Consider the following 21,189-nt stretch of genomic DNA (forward strand, 5'->3'; position numbering starts at 1 on the left):
AAGCAGAGATAATTAGGGAGGGAATTGCAGACTTTAGAGCCTTGACAGCTGAAGGCACGGCCACAATGGTGGAGAGATTAATATCGGGGTTTCTGAAGAAGCCAGAATTGGAGGAGTGCAGATATGTCGAAGGGTTGTAGAGCTGGATGAGATGACAGAGATAGAGAAGGCCTAGGCCATGGAGGGATTTGAAAAGAAGGATGAGAATTTTAAAAATAAGACGCTGCTTAACCAGGAGCCAATGTACATCAGCAAGCACAGGGGTGATGGGTGAATGGGAGTTAGGAGACAGACAGAAGGGTGTTAAATGGCCACAAGTTTACAGAGAATAGTATGTGGGAGGCCAGGCAAGGGTGCATTTGAATTCTTTATAGTAATAAATGCTATTGCAATCTCCCATTCTCTTCTCTTTCTTTCTAATGTCTGCTTTCTCTAGAAGATCTATTAGTATTTCTTGAAGTGAACTCATTATTATAATGAATGGCTGGTTCAGTCGCACTCTGCACAACTGCTCCACTATAAACTAGACCATCGGTTTGGACCACACCACACTCAGTTCCTAAATCTGTCTCTGGCAAAGTTTCTTGTGTAATCTCCACACTGGGATTGAATATCCTTTGTTGATGGCTGGAGGGCGGGGGGGGGGGGGGGATGACTGACAACAGTGGATATCAACTTGGTTAATTATCCATGCCATCGTTGTGCTTGAAGACACCAGTATGCCTGGAGGCTAATCATTAACTGGGAGGTAATCCTTCAGGGAGGACTCCAGTGATAATGGGCTCTGTGTTCATTCTCCCGGTGATGTACACAAAGCACTGTTAACTCCAGCCTTGTGGGAGCTGCTCTGCTCATCCTCCCCGTCCAGCAATGCCTGCAGAGGTCAGAACAGCTCCGGAAGATATCCTGATAGAAACGGGCCAGCTGGAGCGTGTGCTGCCGGTGTGGGATGAAGCGGACAAGGACTCTGAAGTGCCGGAGTGTTTTGCAGCCTTACCTGAGGATCTGGTGAAAAGTTTCTCTCACACAAAGCGGGTTGGGAATTACCTGGTGGGTAAAATGATCAACAAAGGCTCCTTTGCCAAGGTGATGGAAGGGCTGCACGTTCCTACAGGGGAAAAGGTAAAGGCAGAGCAATGAACTGCGCTTGGCTCCTGATTAATAGATGGCAAAAGAAAAGTACATTTCAAAGGAACCCCAGAGTCTTATATTGATTAATATTCACAAAGTATGATTGATTAGGGCAATTTGTTCCAATAGAAAGCTGGATGAAAGCAGACTGAGTCCAACATAGAAGAACAAAATTAATGAGCTTTATCAAAATGTATTACCACAAAACAGGATCTGAGTTCTGGAGTGAGGTAAAGTAGAATCTGCTGCAGTTTATCAATGTTTAATATTTTCACTCCTATGTACAAAAATTCATGTGTGCATACACTTGTCATGTCATTCCACCTTATTTTCCATTTATACTGAGATTTGTGAACTTTAATGATTGTGGCTCTGTGAAAGTCTAGTCTGCTTCACTGTGGCCCACCCTACAGAGTGCTCATTTCTGTCTGGCGTTGCCGAGGGGTTGCACTGTTTCCTGCTCAGGGTCACGATTATTCTACATTTTTCCTCCATTCCTTTCTTTCTGTATAACAAGTGACACCATCCCGACGTCCATATTCAAATAAACAGAAGGTTTGCATTTCCTTCCTAAATTGGTGGTGGTCAGTTTTGAAATGTGTATTGCTATGCCTGTTTAACTCTGTTACTGCGCTGCTCTTTACTCAATCCCCTCTTTATCCTATTTCTCACATTATTTCTTATTTAATAGAAATTAACACGGGGCTTTACCTGTTTTTTTTCAGTCATAAAAACACGAGCAACCTTTCCGGGCGTGAGGTACTGTGCCCAATATGGGGTGCCTGAAAGAGGGATAGGCACGTTTTAAATATGCAAAGACCGTTCTGCGATAATTAGCAAAAACCCGGCAGAGCATGAGCTGTGCAAACTCCAGTGGTTATTTTTGTCTCTGCAGCGACCTAAGCGGCACTCCTTAAAAGGAATGTGGAGGCCACGGAAGGAACTTAAAGGTAAGTTTTTAAACCCAACTGAATATGGAGCTGGAAGGAGTATGAGTGTTGCTCCTGGATCCACATTATAACTGCGGGCCGCTGATTGCCATCGTTCCGACACCCACTATCCCAATAACCAGCTTACCTCCCCCCCGTACAATTCACCTTAGTCTCAGCCAGGCATTTTTTTCTCCTTCTCAAGACTGGGAACTGCCTCTTGGGGTGCAACTAGTGCCAGCATATATTGGTTGCCCTCTGAAGAAGCAAGAGAACCAATATCACATGGTGTTCTCACCAACAGTTGTTCGCGCAAACCATTTTCCAGCTTTCCATTTTTTAGTACAGCATTTTGATAACAACCACTTGTACTTGGAATTCCATTACTAAAAATGTTGCTCTGTGTTAAATGTTGTACATCAGAAGAACTATGGGTCTAACTTGGTCTATTTGATATAATCATTGTGTCTGCCATGTATTTTAGATTCATCCACAATAGTAGGTCTGTCAGTGTCATCCTTGTAAAAGTAATAGTACTAAAGACTCCATCCTTGGCCTTTGCTCATTCCTTGTCTAAATCCTACCTCATATCAATATTATTCATGAGCACGAGGTCAGCATTTATATGGACACTGATAATACCCACTTTTACATCTCTCCCACCAACCTTGACTCCAGGATTATCACATTTCTGCATGTCACCTCTTGTTTGACATCGAAGGGTAGAATTTCCATCGGGGTTTCCTGATTTTCCATCATAATTCCGGCAGAAGATTGCCAGGAACTCCTGAGAAACAACTACATACACTGGTTTCTGCTGATTTTACTGCTGGACAATCGGGAGAATCTCTGTGGAAAATCTGTGCCTAAATTTCTGATGAACTAATTCTTTCTCCAACTGCTGATAATCCTGCTTGACAACCAGCAGAACTCCCCATCTCTTGATTCCACTCCTTTGCCCAACTGTTTGTGGAGGATGCATCCTTGGCATCTTGTGTGAATCAAGCTGAGCTTTAAATCCTGTATCATATCCATCACCAAGTATACACAAGTCTGCACAACAACTACCATCATTACCTCACTCCTTCTGTCACTAAAATCCTCATCCACACCTTTGTCACCTCCAGGCTCAACTTTTTCAAATCCTTCCTTGTAGTCCACCTTAACTCCACCATTGACAAACCTCAACTCATGCAGAACTCTGCTATCTGTATGCTAACCCATACAAAGCCCCACTTGTCCCTCATCCATGGCCTTGACGACCCACATGATCTCCCAACACATTGAATTCAAAGTCTTCATTCATAGCCCAGGACCGCAACAGTGTTCCCCGTGGACTCACAAAAAAACATCTGGATCTCTGCCAGCCAATCTAAGCCCCTCTCCTTCCACTGTCTTGGTTTAACCCATCTCCCTCCCAAGTGTCAGCTGGCTCACAGTAGGAGTCAGTTGTTTTCCCTCTCTTCCCAGAACCAATGAGCTGCTGTGTAGCACTTTCCTGGTAACCACAGCTTGCTGGAGGAATAAAAATGAGACCCAGGCTTCTAAATGGCTTGTGCCTCATATAGACAAGAATGGGCACATTTTGCCTGCTCCCCACCCGTTCGCTGCAAGTAGTTAAAATAAAGTCTATAATTGTACACCACTCCATTTTCAACAGCAGGATTTCTGCAGTCATATCCTTCTGCTACCATTCTGTCATGCTTTGGGGGACTGACCTCTCACCATCTGCCCATCTCTCTTCCTCTCCCACTTTTTTCCCAGATAGTCTCCCCTTTCAAATAGTCACATTTGTTCCTAGTTGGAGCTGACACTTGCACTGACAATGTTTTGGGCCACCCACAAATCTCCCCTGTTTAATCAATGGCCTTTGGGCTTCTCCAACTCTGTTCTTCCAAATCTTCATGCCAGTTCTCAGGAGGAACTAGCACACATGCTGGCACTTTGTTGGACTTCAAACACTTGACCCCAAGTCACCTAACCATCTGCCTAACCCTTCCCTTTTACACCTTCATATCAGCTCCAAGAGGACCACCACTAGTGCTGGCACAGTCTCAGGCCACTGTCATTGGGTCTTGGGCCACCCACCTGATTCCACTTCAGAAGACATCTTGCTCCTCTTCCGCTGAGCTATTTTCTGCTTTAAAGTGCTTAAAGTGCTGATACTTTACAATTTACAGTATAAGCATGCTAAGTGCTTCTTTTAAAAAAAGCTGGTCCTCAATACTATACAAGCTTTTAATTTGTTTAAGGTTTTATTCAGTAAAATGAAGGGAGAGAGAGGGCAGTTACACTGATCCCATAACTGGCTAAATTGGTGTGACAATTTATATGATGATCCACAAATAAAAGAACATGTCAAAGCACGTCACAAGCTGGAGTGATAAACACTCAGCAGGAAAGTGAAAAATATTGGAGAACTCTGACTTTTTATGAGATTTTTGAAAGCAATGAGGAAGGTGGCATGACAAGGTAAGTTTGAAAATAATACTATACAATGGGCTGGATCCTGCTGGAAAAATAATGGCATGTGAACAATGCTTCCATTGCAGCCAACAACTTATATTTGTATAGTGCCTTTAATGAAATAAAACATCCCAAGGTGCTTCTCAGCACTGTTATAAAGCGAACTTAGACACTGAGGTACATAAGGGGATATCAGGGCCAATGGCCAAACGCTTGGTCAAAGAGATAGGTTTTAAGGTGCATCTTAATGGAAGAAAGACAGCTGGAGTGGTGGAAAGATTTAGGGAGGGAATTCCAGACCTTCAGGTCTAGGCAGCTGAAGGCACGACCTCCAATGGTGGCGCGATTAAAATCCAGGATGCTCAAGAGGCCAGAATTAGATAAGCTCAAATAGTTCAGAGGGTTGTTGGTCTGAAGTAGGTTACAGAGGTAGGGCGCATTGAGTCCATGAAGGGATTTGAAAACAAGGATGTAAATTTTAAAATTGAGGCATTGCTTGACTAGGAGCCAATGTAGCACAGTGAGCACAGGGGAGATAGCGACTCTGTGTAAGTAAGGACATGGGCAGCAGAGTTTTGGATGACCACAAGTTTATGGAGGGTAGAATGTGGGAGGCCATCCAGGAGTGTGTTAGAATAGTCAAGTCGAGAGGTCACAAAAGCACGAATGAGGATTTCGGCAGCAGATGAGCTGAGGTGGGGCAAAGTTGAGTAATACAGAGGTGGAAATTATGGATGGTGGGATATATGATCGTAAGATCATTTCTGGATCAAATATGACACCCAAGTTGCGAACATTCTGGTTTAGTCTCAGAGAGCTGTCAGGGAAAGGGTCGGAGTCAGCAGCTAGGGAGCAGAGTTTGGAGCGGGAACCAAAGTCTTCCCAAAATTTTATAGGAGAAACTTTCTGCTCATCTACTATTGGATGTCAGATAAGCAGTCTGATAATTTAGCAACATTGAAGGAGTCAGGAGAGGTGATGGTGACGTCGAACTGAGTGTTATCAGAAGAAATGTGAAAACTAATGTTGTGCTTTCGGATGATGTTGCCGAGGGGCAGCATGTAGATGAGAAATAGGAGGGTGCCAAGGATACATCCTTGGGGGACACCAGAGGTAACAGTGTGGGAGCAGGAAGAGAAGCCATTGCAGATGATTCTTTGGCTTCAATTAGATTGATAAGAATGGAACCAGGTGAGAGCAGTCGCACCCAACCAGACGACAGTGGAGAGGCATGGAAGGAGGATGGTGTGGTCAACTATGGCGAAGGCTGTAGACAGGTTGAAAAGGATGAGAGGGGAAAGTTTACCTTTGTCACAGTCACATAGGATGTCATTTGTGAGTTTGATAAAAGCTGTTTTGGTACTGTAGCAGGGGTGGAAAGCTGGGGATTCAAACAGAGTTCCAGGAAAGATGGGCAAGGATTTTGGAGGTGGCAGCATGTTCAAGAACTTTGGAGAGGAAAGGGAGGTTGGAGGTGGGACTGTAGTTTGCAAGCACGGAGTGGGTGATTTGAAGAGAGGGGTGATAATGGCAGTTTTAAAGAGAGGGGCAATACCTGAAGAGAGAGAACCATTAACAATATCAGCTAACATGGGGACCAAGAGAGGAAGTTAGGTGGTCAGCTGTTTAGTGGGAATAGGGGAGAGGAAGCAGGAGGTGGTATCTCATGGAAAAGATGAGGTTGGAGAGGGCATGAGTGGAGATAGGAGAGAAACTAGAAAAAGATAGGCTATGTAAAACGGCTACTATTTTGGCACCAGGGGCCAGGCTTGACGGGGGCTTCCAGAGCATCACATAATTCCTGCACTCTCTTCTATTGACAAAGATGCTGGGCTGGTAATGGGGAATATGTAAAGCAATTTGTGTTTGTGGCACCTTGGACCTTGAAGAAGCCTGATATGTAGGTGAAGCCTCTTTTTCTACTTCATTTTATCCATTGGGAATGTGAAGTAGGTGTTCTTCCTTGCATATAGAGACTCAGTGACCTCCCTGTTACGGCATAGCAAACTGCAATATGTCGCTAATTTTAGCAGCAGCAACCTGGAATTAGCCTGTGGCATAATAGTGAATGGCCAAGGTGACCTTGACAGCTACCGCCAGTGTAGTCTATGCCTTGGTTGTGGGCTCTAGTTGGGGCTGCAGCAGGTAACATGAGGCATGACTGCCTCCTTGGCAAAGGTGAGGTATGAGAAGTGCTACCTGAAGACCCGCTGCAGGTATGGCCTCCTGCAAAGTGGCTACCCCTTCTCTCTTTTCCCAGCTGTTCCTGCTCTCTCCTGCCTTTTTCACTGTTCTCCCTCATTCTCAGCCCTGCAGGAAGATCTACTAGATCTCGCACAACTGGAATAAAACACTTTACAAAGCAGACAAACTGTGCCCCGCACCAACACAAAGCTGTTTCCAAAAATCAGAATTAATGTATGAAATGCAGAAAATAGCCCCCCAAAAAGGCCCTGCAGCCTAAGAGGACAAGCCTGTAACAAACATATGTGGAGGGAATCTTTTTAAATAGTACTCCCACAGGGCTCTTGCTGACTATTTGTGCCATGATTTGCTGAGCAAGGTTATGATGTGATGAATCAAAGCTCTGGGGTCAACCAATTTCACAAAAGCATCTTACAACAAGCTTGGGGCCATAATTTAAATGTTATAATGAGGCTTTTAAATGCCTCTGCAAAGGCCCTGGACATTTACTGAGCAGCTGGGTCCAACATGATGGGTGGCAGACCTTTGACATGAAATGAATGCACACATCTCGCCCACCACATTGGACTCTTGGGCATCTGTTTTATTTCTATAGAACAGGAGCTGTGTAATCCCTTTGCTTGGCCAACATCTGTAAGCGATCACTAATTTGATTTGGTTGATTTATTTACCAGGTAGCCATCAAAGTGATTGACAAGAAAAAAGCAAAGCAGGACACCTATGTACAGAAGAACATGAAGAGAGAGCCCCGCATCCATCAAATGATCAAACACCCAAACATTGTGCAACTGTTTGAAACGCTGGAGACAGAGAATTCTTACTACATGACGATGGAGCTGTGCCAGGGAGGAGATCTGATGGACAGAATCTGCGAGAAGAAGAAGCTAGAAGAAAGAGAAGTGAGAAAATACACCAGGCAGATCTTGTCAGCAGTCGAACATCTCCATCGCCACGCGATAGTACACAGGTAAAATTGTAATCTTTTCCTCTCCATCCTCAGGGTCAGCTATTACTCTTCATGTACCTGTCTGTTGTCACCGTTATCCATTCAGCCTCAGTTCTGGAGCTATTTATCATATCAAACTTTAAACAACAGGAAGCGTTTACTGATTCCATTCTGCCATAGGGAAATTTGGGTGTGCACTGTGCACAAGTAATTTAAATGGTCATAAGATTATCCACAAGACACTGCTGAATTTCTGATAGCACTTGAGCAGTGCAGAATTGAAAAATAATCCTTAATGTATTAATTTATTGACACTTGTAGTAAGTTTTTGATAGATTTTTTGCTTGCAAATCAATGAGACATATTAGAGGTGAGAATGAAACATATACTCATTTCAGGCACTGTGTTCATATAAATGACTCCAATCCAATTGCAAAGTCAAGCTACTTTCTGCTGTGATCCAACAAAAAGGGGACGAATTCCTCTCTATATTTTGCGCACCAAGGTTATAAACCTGTTCTTTATTGAAGGATTTGCACAAAAGTACAAACTAAAAAAGGAATAAAAGCTAAATAATAGCTTATGAACGCTAACGGAACCCCAAAATGCAGACAACACAGAACAACTCTGACTATAAGCCTTTGCCGTGTAGAAACAAGTATTTGCCTGAGATTTGTAATTTAAGTAACAAATCCATCTTTCAGATGAGACATTAAACCAAGGCTCCATGCCCTGGCTACTGGATGTAAAAGATCCAAAGGCACGAGTTTGAAGAATAGTCAGGGAATTCTCCCCGGTGTCCTGGCTAATATTTATTCCTCAACCAACAACCAACTAGAGAAACAGCTTATCTGATTATTACCACATTGTTGGTTGTGGGACCTTGCTGCACACAAATTATCTGCCACATACACCTTTTTTCTGCCCATGTCCCACCAAAATTACAAGAAATCAGATCAACCAGAGACTTTCAAAGCAGTTATTCGGTGCATTTTCCAGCAATTTCGTAATTTTGGAATGAACCATTGCATTTTTTCGCACCTAAGAAGAGGTATTTGCTGAATGTTACTGAAAACTGCTCTGCATTTGACATGTGGAGATGAATTATTTTGCTTTGTAAATTAAAATCTTTTCACAGTAGCAACACACAATCTAATAATGGAAAAATCTTTTAATCAATTTATTTAAAAAAAAGAAAATGCCTAATAGCAAATAAGGGATCTCAACTCTGTCTCATTCATCATGGCATCAATCTAGGCAGGGCTGTAGGCAACAGGGCAGAAATTAGTATGCATTATGTGCATTGTTGGGGTGTAAAATGGGTGTAAAGCATTCCGATATAGCAAGGGGATGGTCTGTGCCTAATATCCGCAGGTGTTGACCCCACTGCTAAATGTGCAGGGATCATTGTTAAAGCATCCCAAGCAGATGTCTAAGTCAGGCTTTAGGCCCCTTAGATATGTTAATGATGGAGCTAATGCCAGTTGTAGGACCCTTCTGCATAATTTGTTAGTTAGAATTTTTCAGTGGCCTCCACAACCACCAACTAAAAGTAAGATTTAAAAAAAATGTTTAAAACCTTCCCTTGGAGCTAAGAGGAGCACAGGTGTTGTGATCAAGCCCCCTCCTGTCGCCCAGACCCCTTCGGAACCTTTCAGGCCAATGGCCTGAAATTCATTTTTCTCATGGGACAAACTGACTGTTATTCCTCACCCTGAAGATGTTCTCAAAAATGGGCCAATCTTTATTTCGGCCCTGACAAATAAACCTCTTCCAAATGTGCTCCTCCATGCATGCACCAACATGTGTTGCATTTCTGGAAGGGCAGTTGGGAACTGTGGAAAGCTTGTACTTGTTTACAATAAAATGAAGCATTCTGGTTAATATTAAGCACTTTTATATTTCATTGATAAATTCCTAATATGAGAAAAAAGGAAAAACAAAGTGACTTTTGGATTTTTAACAGATGAACCAGAACACCACTTCCTCAAAAGTTACCTCAGAAGTCACTCTCTCATGTCCAGCTGCTGGTTCTTTGAACACTGATGTCTCTCCCCGCCCCCCAACACCCCCCTCCCCCCACCCCCCCCCACCCCCCCTTGTTTTAGCCTCTTTGATTGGAACAAGTGTGGAGATTAAGAATTATCCAGTTTGTTACGTTGCAAATGTTACTGTTTGAATCGCATTGATATTCTAACACATCATTCATTGTGTTGAGATGCAATGGAAGAGGGCGGTTTATTTGTTATTCAGTCATCAGAATCATGGAGCTTGTTGTCATTGAGGGCAGGTTCTGAAACAAGCTAATAAGCCAGTTCAAGTTATTCAACAGATGGTAGTTGGTTCTATTGGTGTAATGTTGGCCAATCGTAGAATCATCATAATTTTACATCTAGTGGAAATCAGTCATTACTTTTTCTTATTCCTTACACACAACAGATATCAGGAAATTCCAGATTACATCTGTTGGCAAATGACATCTAAACCCTGGAACCCACAAAGCTAAGCAACAAAGCTGCAGGTACTCAGGCTGGAACAGCAAGCTGACTGAAGACAAACTAGTCAACAAGTACACTAAAAGCTGACCTCTTATGAACAGGATCAGTTCAAGTACCACATAACACACTTATTCGGAAAGTAGAAGCACATGGTATTAAAGGGATGACGGAAACTTGGGTACATAATTGGCTAAAAAATAGGAGTCAGACGTTAATGGTGAATGGATGTTTTTCTGACTGGAAGGAAGTATGCAGGGATGTCCCCCAGGGGTCAGTATCAGGATAATTGCTTTTATTGTTATATATAAATAACCTGAACTTGGGTAGGGTGTACAATTTCAAACTTTGCAAGATGATACAAAACTTGGCAACATAATAGTAGTGAGCAGGATATAGCAGACTTCAGGAGGACATAGACAAATTGATGAAATGGGCAGATACATGGCAGATGTAATTTAGACCTGGGGATGCATGTTCACAAATCCTTGAAAGTGGCAGGACAAGTTGATAAGGCTGTTAAGAAAGCTTATTGGATTCCTGGCTATGTAATTGCATACAAAAAAAAGTAAGTCATGCTAATCCTTTACAAATCACTGGTTAGGCCTCAGCTGGAGTATTGTGTACAATTCTAGGCACCACACTTCAGGAAGGATATCAAAGCCTGGGAGAGGGGGGAAAGGAGGTTTACCAGGATTCGAACAGGGATGAGCAACTTCAGTTGTGTGGAGAAATTGGAGAAGCTGGGCTTGTTCTCCTTAGATCAGCGAACTTTAAGGAAGACCTTATAAAGGTATTTAAAATTATGAGTGGTTTTAATAGAACAAGTAGGGAGATGCTGCCAGACCTGCTGAGTGGTTCCAGCATTTCTTGTTTTTATTTCAGATTTCCAGCATCCGCAGTATTTTGCTTTTATATAAGTAGGGAGAAGCTGTTTCCTCCGGCAAGTGGATAAGAAAGCAAAGGTCAAAGATTTTAAATAATTGCCGAAAGAACTAGAGGAGAAATGAAAAGCAATATTTTCACGCAGAGCATATGGGGCACACTAGCTGAAAGGGTAATGAATAAGATTCCATAGAAACTTTCAAAAAGCAATTCAACATGTATTTGAAGAGGACTGATTTGCAGGGTAATAGGGAAAAAGCTGGGGTGTGGGACTAAATAGGACAACTCTTTTAAAGAGCCAGTACAGGCACAATGGACCAAATAGCCTCTTTCTGTACTGTGAGATTCTATGATACTAATACGTAATCATCCTGCACAAAACATTGAACATTCTGCCAACAAATGGCATCAGGGAGAAACCTTTCCTTTTTTATCAGCAGGCTTCCTTTGCTTCTCGTTATAATCACACTGCTTAGTATAACTCCAATATTCGATTTCATCTTAACATTCTGTTGTATTCAGTATTGTGTAGGTAGTATAGTGACTATAGTGATGGACGGAAACCCTGAGAGTTTAAATCCCACCATGGGGAATTGTGAGATTGAATTGAATGCACTAGATAATTTGAGGTGAGTACCACAAAAATGACCTGGAAAACTGTTTGACATTGTGAAAAAAACAATATGTTCACTAATGTCATTCAGGTAAAGGAACATGCCCCCCAACCACTCTCCCCACCCGCCCCCCCCCCCCCACCCCACACCCCCCGCCCCCACCATCCAGTCCGGCCTACACATGACTCCAGTCCACATGATGTAGTTGACTTGCTGCATTTTGAAGTGCCTCAGAAAGTTATTCAGTTGTATATACAATCACTTCACGAAGAAGGCTCACCATCACTTTCTCCAGGTAACTGCAGGTGGCACAAAATGAGGCTTTTATTTTGGGTGAAAGGAGATATACTGGTCTGTGTGTCCCATGTGGGATTCCAGGCCTGGGTCAGATCCTGGAGGACTTGGCTCCAGGCCTGATCAGTCCTTGCACGAGTGAGCAGGTAAATCATTCAAATTTACAAACTTGGCTATGACTGCTGTAGCCAACCCTCAGCACATCTCCCCACATTTCAGAACTGGTGGGAGTCCAAGGTGTGTCTGTAGTGGCACAGGTTCCTTGCAGCTGTAAGTGAACCTCTTCCTGATCTCAGATACAATGGCAGTGTCAGTGGTGGAAATTTTCTGTGCGCAGATCACAACACAAACTGAGATTAACTACCCACAAATATTTAGGCCAAGGCTACCTGTCAGAAGGAGTGTGGCCTTGGGATTGGACTTCCAGGCCAAGTTTTCGCTTGGTCCGGGCCTGGGTTTCACCAGGCTGGGAATGGAGCCCAACTGAGCCTGGGACTCAAACTGGATACTGTTTCCTGGTTCCCTCATGAAAGGAGCCAATTTTACTCTTGTACATCAGGGGCAGCAGTACCCTTGAGAGCAGCTTTCCAGTACCCCCTGCTTCTCCACAGTGGGGTGGGTGGGAAGTGGGAGGGGTAGGGTGGTTGGTTGCCTGAGATGTTCCAATAGTGCCTCAGGCATCCGTCAGGAAAATTCAGAGAAGTGACTCTTTTGAGCCTGAAAAGTTCAGCAGAGTCCCAAGTGTGTATATCCCGACACTTACACCAGGATTGTCGACCCACAGGTGTTTGGGCTCCTTATTTAGGACTCAGAGGAATCAAGAGAGGAAAGTTCAGGAAAGCGTGGCACAGAAGTTCAATCAAACTCGGTTTAAGTTTAGAATAAATACCATATTGAATGATTGCCTTTAAATAAATCATATTTTCTGTTGTTTTCTCAAGAGACCTGAAAATTGAAAACTTCCTTCTTGATGAATATAATAACATCAAAATTGTTGGTAAGTATAACACAATATAAAATAGTCTTTAGAAATTAGTGATACCAAATGTGCTCCTGGGTTAGAAAACACTTGCTCCCTGTTTAAAATAAGCTGGTTACTGTTGTATGTTTGGTTTGTCTGCTGTCACCTTAGTATACTTGGTTAGTCTAGCTGAGAGAGATTACTGAGTCTTCAATACTTTGAACATTAACTCTTTTATTACATTCTAACTATGTACAGCTTTAAACAAGTCTGTGTGACTACTCTGAAGGCACACTGCATCTCCCTCCAGTCTCTCTCACATGTGATCTCTGACATCATCATGGTGGGAGATATTCCTCACACTGTCTCAATCATTAACCCTTTCAAACCCTTGTACTACAGTTACAACCACCATTAAAATAGCAAGGAAAGGAATTCAATTCAAACACAGTAATGGTAATTCTGATGGGTGCAAACGTGCAACATCAGCTCAACCACCCATTCAACACCTTTCCCAATTGATTTCAATAGAAATAAAAATCAGGAGAGGTGTTCAATGGATGGCCGGGCCGATATCGTCCATTTGACATTGTTGTCAGAAGTCAACCTTATCCTCATTGAGTCTTCGGAGTCTAATTCTCAATTTTTGGATTTGACTGTTGCTGCATTTGAGTATGCTCAATAAGACAACATCACCACTTTAATAAATTTATCCAAAATAATAAGCAGAAGTTTAACAAAAAGAGTGGGATTCTAAAAGTAATTGGAGTTTGTCCAAAAGGGGTGCGAACGGGGAAAATTCCTTTCTCGTAATCAAAGTCATATTACTGTTCCTGTGCTATTCAGAAATTTACTGTGGTTGCTATACAAAAATTTAGAAGACTACTGCTGGTAGTTCACTCTTTTCAGTCTCCCGCCTAAAATAAGGCCTTGCATGCTGCAAATCAGAAAGCAGAGCGCATTACTTGGAATCTTCCACTGCGGAGGATGCCTGGTACCTGTGGAACCGAACCTCAGCAAAAAGGTCAAACTTTCAAGAGAGGAGGGGGAACAAAATTGGCAGAAGTTAATGCATAAAAAAAAAAGTTCCACACTTTGCATCGATTGAACTCTCAGGTAACTTATTTTGTATTCATTTCCAGTTTTGTTTTCTCCTCATTGTAGATTTTGGATTGAGTAATACCTTAAAAAATGACAGCCAGGAGTTGTTGAACACACAGTGCGGGAGTCCAGCCTATGCTGCCCCAGAGCTCCTGGCCCATAAGAAATATGGTCCCAAGGTGGATGTCTGGTCAATGTAAGTATTGGATTAGAAACAACAGATGAAAATAAATCGATATTGGACTAGGATGTCTATATACATTCTGGATGGTGCAATTTAATATATCTTGCTGTCCAAAAAAATCTTGTTCTGATTTATGGGGAAGGATTTTCCCTGCAGGGGTGAGAACTGGAAGTTGGGAGCATTTCCAGGTCTCGAACCTACTCCCGGGGGGTAACAGTCATCGGTCCCAAGTTTCATGGGGGGCGCCCCCTTATTTGGCACGAAGATGGGTTTGGCGGCCAATTAGCAGCCGCAGGTTTTGGAATGGAGGTGGGACTGATCAAATGTGGGCTTGATTTAAATAGACCTTGGCAGCCATTACTGTGGCAGCTGTTTGACTGCTTTAACTTCAGTTTGGATGATATTAGATTGAGAGCAACTTGGAATGTCACAGGAGAACCTGAGGCCTGGAACGAGGGGCAGCCCCTCGATTCGCTGATGTGGACCTGGAGGTCATCCTTGAGGCCATAAGGGAGAAGAGGGAGGTCCTCTTCCTGGAAGATGGCAGGAGGAGGCCACCCACCCAGACCAAGCAGGCCTGGATGGAGATAGCTGACACAGTCAGCAGGAATATGGTGCGCAGAATTGGATCCAGTGTCGAAAGAAGTTCAATAACCTGATATGCTCCAGCAAGGTGAGCGCTACTCCCAACCCTCAGGACAGGCCTCTAGGTATTCACCCTCCAGCAGACACACCAGCTGAGAAGCCTCAGGGTGCATGCTACTCCTGGACATGGGAGGAGTATAGACTGAGGCCGCTTACTCATCCCTCAGAATGGCTCAGAGACATAGTGCTGCTTCAGACCTACGAGCACTGAAAACTGAAGCTTCCAATGAATGGGAGCCATAGAGGACAGCAGTGCCTTATCGCGCTCACATTTGTCCTTGCAGGAAAAATTAGCTCATAATGTCCAGGAGAAGGTCCAGACTAGAGGTGAGGTACCCTACCTTCATATGATCACAGCCCTGGAAGAGGGAGCGTGGACATCGCCAGGATCGCAGACCTTGAGGAAGCCGGACATGGTGGAGATGGTGATTAGAGAAGCATTAAGGGAGAGCATTGCACTTCAACCATCTGTCAGCATACCCAACACTGAGTTGTATTTGACAATGTGGAAAATTGCCCAGTTATTTCCTGTCCACAAAAAGCAGGACAAATCCAATCTGGCCTATTACCACCCCATCAGTCTACTTTCGATCATCAGCAAAGTGATGGAAGGTGTCATCAACAGTGCTATCAAGCGCCACTTAAACAGCAACAACCTGCTCACTGATGCTTAGTTTGGGTTCCGCCAGGGCCACTTGGCTACTGACCTCATTATGACCTTTGTCCAAACATGAACAAAAGAGCTGAATTCAAGAGGTGAGGTGAGGTGAGAGTGATTGTCCTGGATATCAAGGCAGCATTTGGTCAAGTGTGGCATCAAGGAGCCCAAGCCAAATTGAAGACAATGGGATTCAGAGGAAAACTCTCCACTGGTTGGCGTCATACCTCGTACAAAGTGGTTGTTGGAGGCCAATCATCTCAACCCTAGGACATTGCTGCAGGAGTTCCTCAGGGCAGTGTCCTGGGCCCAACCATCATCAGCTGCTTCATCAATGATCTTCCCTCCATTATAAGGTCAGAAGTGGGGATGTTCGCTGATGATTGTACAATGTTCAGTAACTCACCTCCTGATTCCCCAATGCTTGTCCATCATCTACAAAGCACAAGTCAGGAGTGTGATGGAATACTCTTCACTTGCCTGGATGAGTGAGGCTCCAGTAACACTCAGGAAGCTCGACACCATCCAGGACAAAGCAGCTCGCTTGATCGGCACCTCATCCACCACCTCCAACATTCATTCCCTCCACAACTGATGCACAGTGGAGCAGTGTGTACCAAATGCAAGGTGCACTGCAACAACTCACCATGCCTCCTTCAACTGCATCTTTCAAACTTGTGACCTCTTCCACCTAGAAGGACAAGAACAGCAGATGCATTGGAACACCACCACCTGCAAGGTACCCTCCAAGTCATACACCATCCTGACTAGGAAATATATCGCCATTCTTTCAAAGTTGCTGGGTCAAAATCATGGAACTCCCTCCCTAACAGCACTGTGGGTGTACCCACAACAGATGGACTGCAACAGTTCAAAAAGGCATCTTCTCAAGGGCAATAAGGGATGGGCATCAAATGTTGGCCTTGTTGGTGACACCCACATCCCATGAAATGTATAAAATATAAGCCTCAGCACTGCAGAGGCTTCTGCTCTCCAAGGCTAGTTCTCAGAATCTCTTGTGTTTGCTACAGGACCAAATGTCGAGGCAAGAAGACCAATTCCCTCACCATCACCTGGCCAAGAGCAGCAGCAGCAGAGCTCAGAAGTACCACCACATCTTATAAGTGCATCCTCTACCAGCATGGATACAGTCACCTCGGAGGGTATCCGCATGCGATGAGGTAGGGTGACAGTGGATGAGGATCGTGGCACTCGTTTGCAGGAGGAGGAGCCAGAGGCAGCTGTGGTCAGTTCCCCTCGGAGGAGGGAGGATAGACACATCCCTGCTTAGCTGGACACAGATGCAGGACCTCAGGAGTCACAGAAAAGGAGGCTCGACCTGGAACAGCAGCAGCAGATGTGCTCCCATTTCGGAGTTCCCTGGGGCAGTGCGGGGTCATAGGTTCTAAATGGAGGAGTCCATCCAGCTCCTGTGCACCACAATGTCTCAGGGCTTTGAATGCATGAGCTCCTCCATGGAGAGAGTGGCCAATCTCATGGAGAGCCATAAGCAGCAACACCCGGGGTGCATGCAGGAACTGCGCACTGACACACAGAGGATACATGCTACACTATCATGGACCGGTCAGTGGCGCAGGAATTTCTGAAGCGGATGCTAATTGCTCCCCAGCTGGTGCTCCCTTCCAGGCATCCACACTGCCAGCCAAGGACTGAGGATGTCACTGTGGAGGATGAAGGTGCCACCCCTCATTGGCGCCATAATTATCTTCGACCTCTTTGGCCCCTTTGTTAAAGGGAGCATCTGTGCAGCAGGGCCCAGTGACGGAGGCTGTCCCTGTAATGATTCAGGTGCAGCAGGCACTGGAGATTCCCCATGGGCACCTCCACGATGACAACGACTGCCACATGCATCTCAGCCACAAGTAAAGACAAGTAAACAGGTTGCTTTTATCTCCTCCCAGGCCGCAAGGGGAGCAGCATGTAGAAATGGCAGAGCGCAGAGGCCACCACGTCAGGCAGAGCACCGAGTCAGTCACTGGGGTGTCTTCAACTTGTAACTGTGCACTGTTTTCCTTTCTGGGCACCATGCAAGTATTGACACCAGGCAGAAGTGTGAGCATCCTTTTATTAATGGTGGGACAAGAAAAGAGGTATGAAGTGGTGAGAGCAATCAATGGTACATCAACGGTGACAGTGAAACTGCTGGGCAGCTGTGCATCCTTCATTACATGTTCCAGGCTGTGTTTTCCATGGAAGTGTTAGCACAGGCAGCTCAGCATGCGTTCCAGACCATGCCGTTCCTCCTGGCTCAGAGGGGCTCAGTGGAAACATGCCTGGATCAAATGATCCCTGACATTGATGACATCCTGACGAGACCCTCGAGCCCCTTGCCAGTCCCTGCCACCTCCCTGTGCACTGGGGGCCCCTCAGTGTCTGCATCTTCCTGCTCTGCCTCCTCCTCTTGCACATCCCGCTCCTTCTCTTCCTCCAATGAGCTGTCTCCTTTCCGAGCCTCACCCTCTTCAAGGTGCACACCTCTCTAGAGGACCATGTTATTGAGAGCACAGCAGACCACCAGAATGAACGAGATCCCTGCAGGAGGGTATTGCAGGGCACCACCTGACCAGTCCAGGCAATAGAACTAGATCATCATAAACCTAATAGCTTGCTTAAAGGTTGTCCTTGTGAACAGATGGCTATGGTTGTATCGCCTCCATGCCTCTGTCTGAGGCTCCCGGAGAGGAGTCATTAGCCATCTCTTCAAGGGATATCCCCAGAATACATCCCCAGAGTTTGGTAGGATGGAATGAAGAGCTGCAGCAGTCTGAATTGGTGGATGATGAAAGAGTCATTGCAGCTGACAGGAAAGCAAGTGCACACATGGAGGAAGCTCTTGTTGTGGTTACAGAACAACTAAATGTCCAGGGAGTGGAAGCCCTTTCTGTTGATGAATCTTACAGTCAGTTGGTGCCTTGATGGCCATATGGGTGCAATCAATGCCCTGCATCTTGGGGAATCCAACGATGGAGGCGAAACCCACTTCCTTCTGTGCCTGCGAGGCCGTGTCTGTCTGGAATTGAATGTACTGTCCAGCTCTGGCAAAGAGGTCATCAGTGACCAGCGAGATGCAGTGGTGTGCTGCCGTTTGTGATGCCGCCAAGATCCATAGCTGATCCTTGGAAGGAGCCAGCAACAAAGAAGTTCAAGGCCACAGTTGCTTTGATGGTTACTGGCAGGGCATGGTGACCAATGGTGCAAGGTAGAGGCCTGCTCAGGTCGGGAAAAAAGAACCCGACCCGAACCCAACCGAACCACAGCGGACCCGGGTCCAACACAGCCCGAGTCCCTCCGATTTTGCCCCGAACCCGCCCCGACCCGAACCTGCCCCGACTTAACCCAACCCGAGCCCAACCCGACCAACCCTTTACTTACCTTCCAACTGAGAAGCTCCATGAAGCTGCAGCGCATGCGCGATGACATAATAGTGATGTCACTCGCTCACTGCGCAGACTCAGTTTTGTCCCAGACTCCCAGCTCAGTTAAGTTTTTAAATTTTAATACTTACCAGCAGAGCACTTATCGTGTGTGTCCGGCCCAACCCAACCCGATTCAACCTGACCCGACCCAAGCCTGAAAGCCGTAACCTGAAGATGGACCCGACCCGAGCCCGACACATGCCCTTGGGTCCCATCGGGTTCGGGTCAGGTAGTAGTCCTCTACTGCGTGGTGTAACATCTTCTGCAATGAGGACACAGATCTCTGTGACTATCTGCCTGGAGAGTTGCAGTTTCCTGCGGTATTGGTTCATCATGTCCATGTAGCTCCTTCTTCGCTGGTTGGTCCTATGCAGAGGGTATGGCCTCCTTGTCCTTCCTGACCCTCATTCCTCTCCCATGTCCTCCTGATGCCTGGGACTCTGCCCTTCCTCTGGAGGATGTTGCTCCTCATCATTACTGGACCCAAAATCTGAGAGTTGTGCCCTCATTGCCAGTTGCAGCCTTCCTTGCGCTTAGATAGCCCCCCCAATTCTGTTTGGCAGCCTTGCCCCCTCCACATGATCCCCTGCACTACCTGAGTGCTTAATTCACATTCTCCCTGCCACCTGTGCTGAGCCAATGGCACCTTTCTCCCAATGGCAGAGTCTCCTTCTACACTGTTCACCCTTTCATGGGGCCCGGCTAATTCACTGGGGCCGCCATGACTGGCTCCCCACTGTGTGTCTGCCCCCATTCTGAAATCAGAACATGCCCTTTAACGAACTCACAATGAGCTCTTTAACAATGGTAATTGGCCTTCTTAATGGTGAAACTCAACCTGGTGAAACCTGGCACACTGGCTGCCACAGGTATTTTCATCCCCTGGCCACCTCCATTCCTGCCTGTGGCGGAACCTGAAAATTTAGCCTATGATCTCTGCTTTTTCCAGATCCTGGCTGATCTGTGTATTTCCAGAATGTGCAGGGTTTCTTTTGTACAATTTTGCCTTTGCTTTAAATTGAAATTAACATTGTGAGAGAGGAGTTGAGGGGTTTAACATCTTTGGAAGTGGATAAGTCCCCAGGCCCAGATGAAATGTATCCTAGGCTGTTAAAGGAAGCGAGATGACATAGCAGAGGTTCTGATTATTATTTTCCAATCCTCTATGGCTACAGGTGTGGTGCCAGAGGACTGGAGGACAGCGAACATTGGACCATAGTTGAAAAAGGGAGAAAGGGATAGACTGAGTAATTCCAGGCCAGTCAGTCTAACCTCAGTGGTGGGAAAGTTATTGGAAGAAATTCTGAGGGAAAGGATAAATCTTCATTTAGAAAGACATGGATTAATCAAAGACAGTCAGCACAGATTTGTTAAGGGAGGGTTGTGTCTGAGTAACATGATTGTATTTTTTGAGGAGGTAACTAGGAGGGTCGATAAGGTTATTGTGTCTGACGTAGTCTACATGGATTTTAGGAAGGCTTTTGATAAGGTCCCACATAGCAGACTGGTCACGAAAGTTAAAGGCCATGGAATCCGAGGCAAAGTGGCAAGTTGGATCCAAAATTGGCTCAGAGGCAGAAAGCAAAGGGTAATGGTTGATGGGTGTTTTTGTGACTGAAAGGCTGATTCCGGTGGGGTTCCACAGCAGTACTAGATCCCTTGCTTTTTGTGGTATCTATCAATGATTTGGACTTGAATGTAGGCGGTGTGATTAAGATGATACAAAAATTGGCCGTGTGGTTGATAAAAAAAAGTTCTAGACTGCAGGAAGATATCAATGGACTAGTCAGGTGGGCGGAATGGTGACAAATGGAGTTCAATCTGGAAAAGTGTGAGGTAATATATTGGGGGAAAGTTAACAAGCCAATGAAATACACAATAAATGGTAGGATACTGAGAAGCTTAGGGGAACAGAGGGACCTTGGAGTGCATGTGCACAGATCCTTGAAGGTGGCTGGACAGGTAGATAAGATGGTCAAGAAGGCATATGGGACACATGCCTTTATTTGCCGAGGCAGAGAATATAAGAGCTGGGAGGTTATGCTGGAGCTGTATAAAATACTACTTAGGTCCCAGCTGGTGTAGTTCTGGTCACCCCAGTATTCTTCACACCCTACCTCCTGTAAGGACTCCATTCCATTCTCCCAGTTTCTCCGTCTCCGACGTATCTGCTCTGATGATGCTACCTTACACGACAGCGCTTCTGATATGTCTTCCTTTTTCCTCAATCGAGGATTC

The 21,189-nt window shown here is 45.2% G+C and overlaps 1 protein-coding gene across 1 annotated transcript in view; it reads left to right on the forward strand.

The window, feature by feature from the left end:
• Positions 1–811: 811 nt before the first annotated feature.
• The window catches only part of LOC137362472 (hormonally up-regulated neu tumor-associated kinase homolog A), a 48,854-nt gene continuing 28,476 nt past the window's right edge, over positions 812–21,189 (forward strand). The window contains exons 1-4 of the mRNA XM_068026851.1: positions 812–1,122; positions 7,406–7,698; positions 12,907–12,962; positions 14,091–14,223. Of these exons, the coding sequence (XP_067882952.1) occupies positions 871–1,122; positions 7,406–7,698; positions 12,907–12,962; positions 14,091–14,223 (734 nt within the window). The 5' untranslated portion in view covers positions 812–870. The remainder of the gene's footprint in view (positions 1,123–7,405; positions 7,699–12,906; positions 12,963–14,090; positions 14,224–21,189) is intronic.

The sequence above is a fragment of the Heterodontus francisci genome, chromosome 3, assembly GCF_036365525.1.
Source record: "Heterodontus francisci isolate sHetFra1 chromosome 3, sHetFra1.hap1, whole genome shotgun sequence".
NCBI lineage: Eukaryota > Metazoa > Chordata > Chondrichthyes > Heterodontiformes > Heterodontidae > Heterodontus > Heterodontus francisci.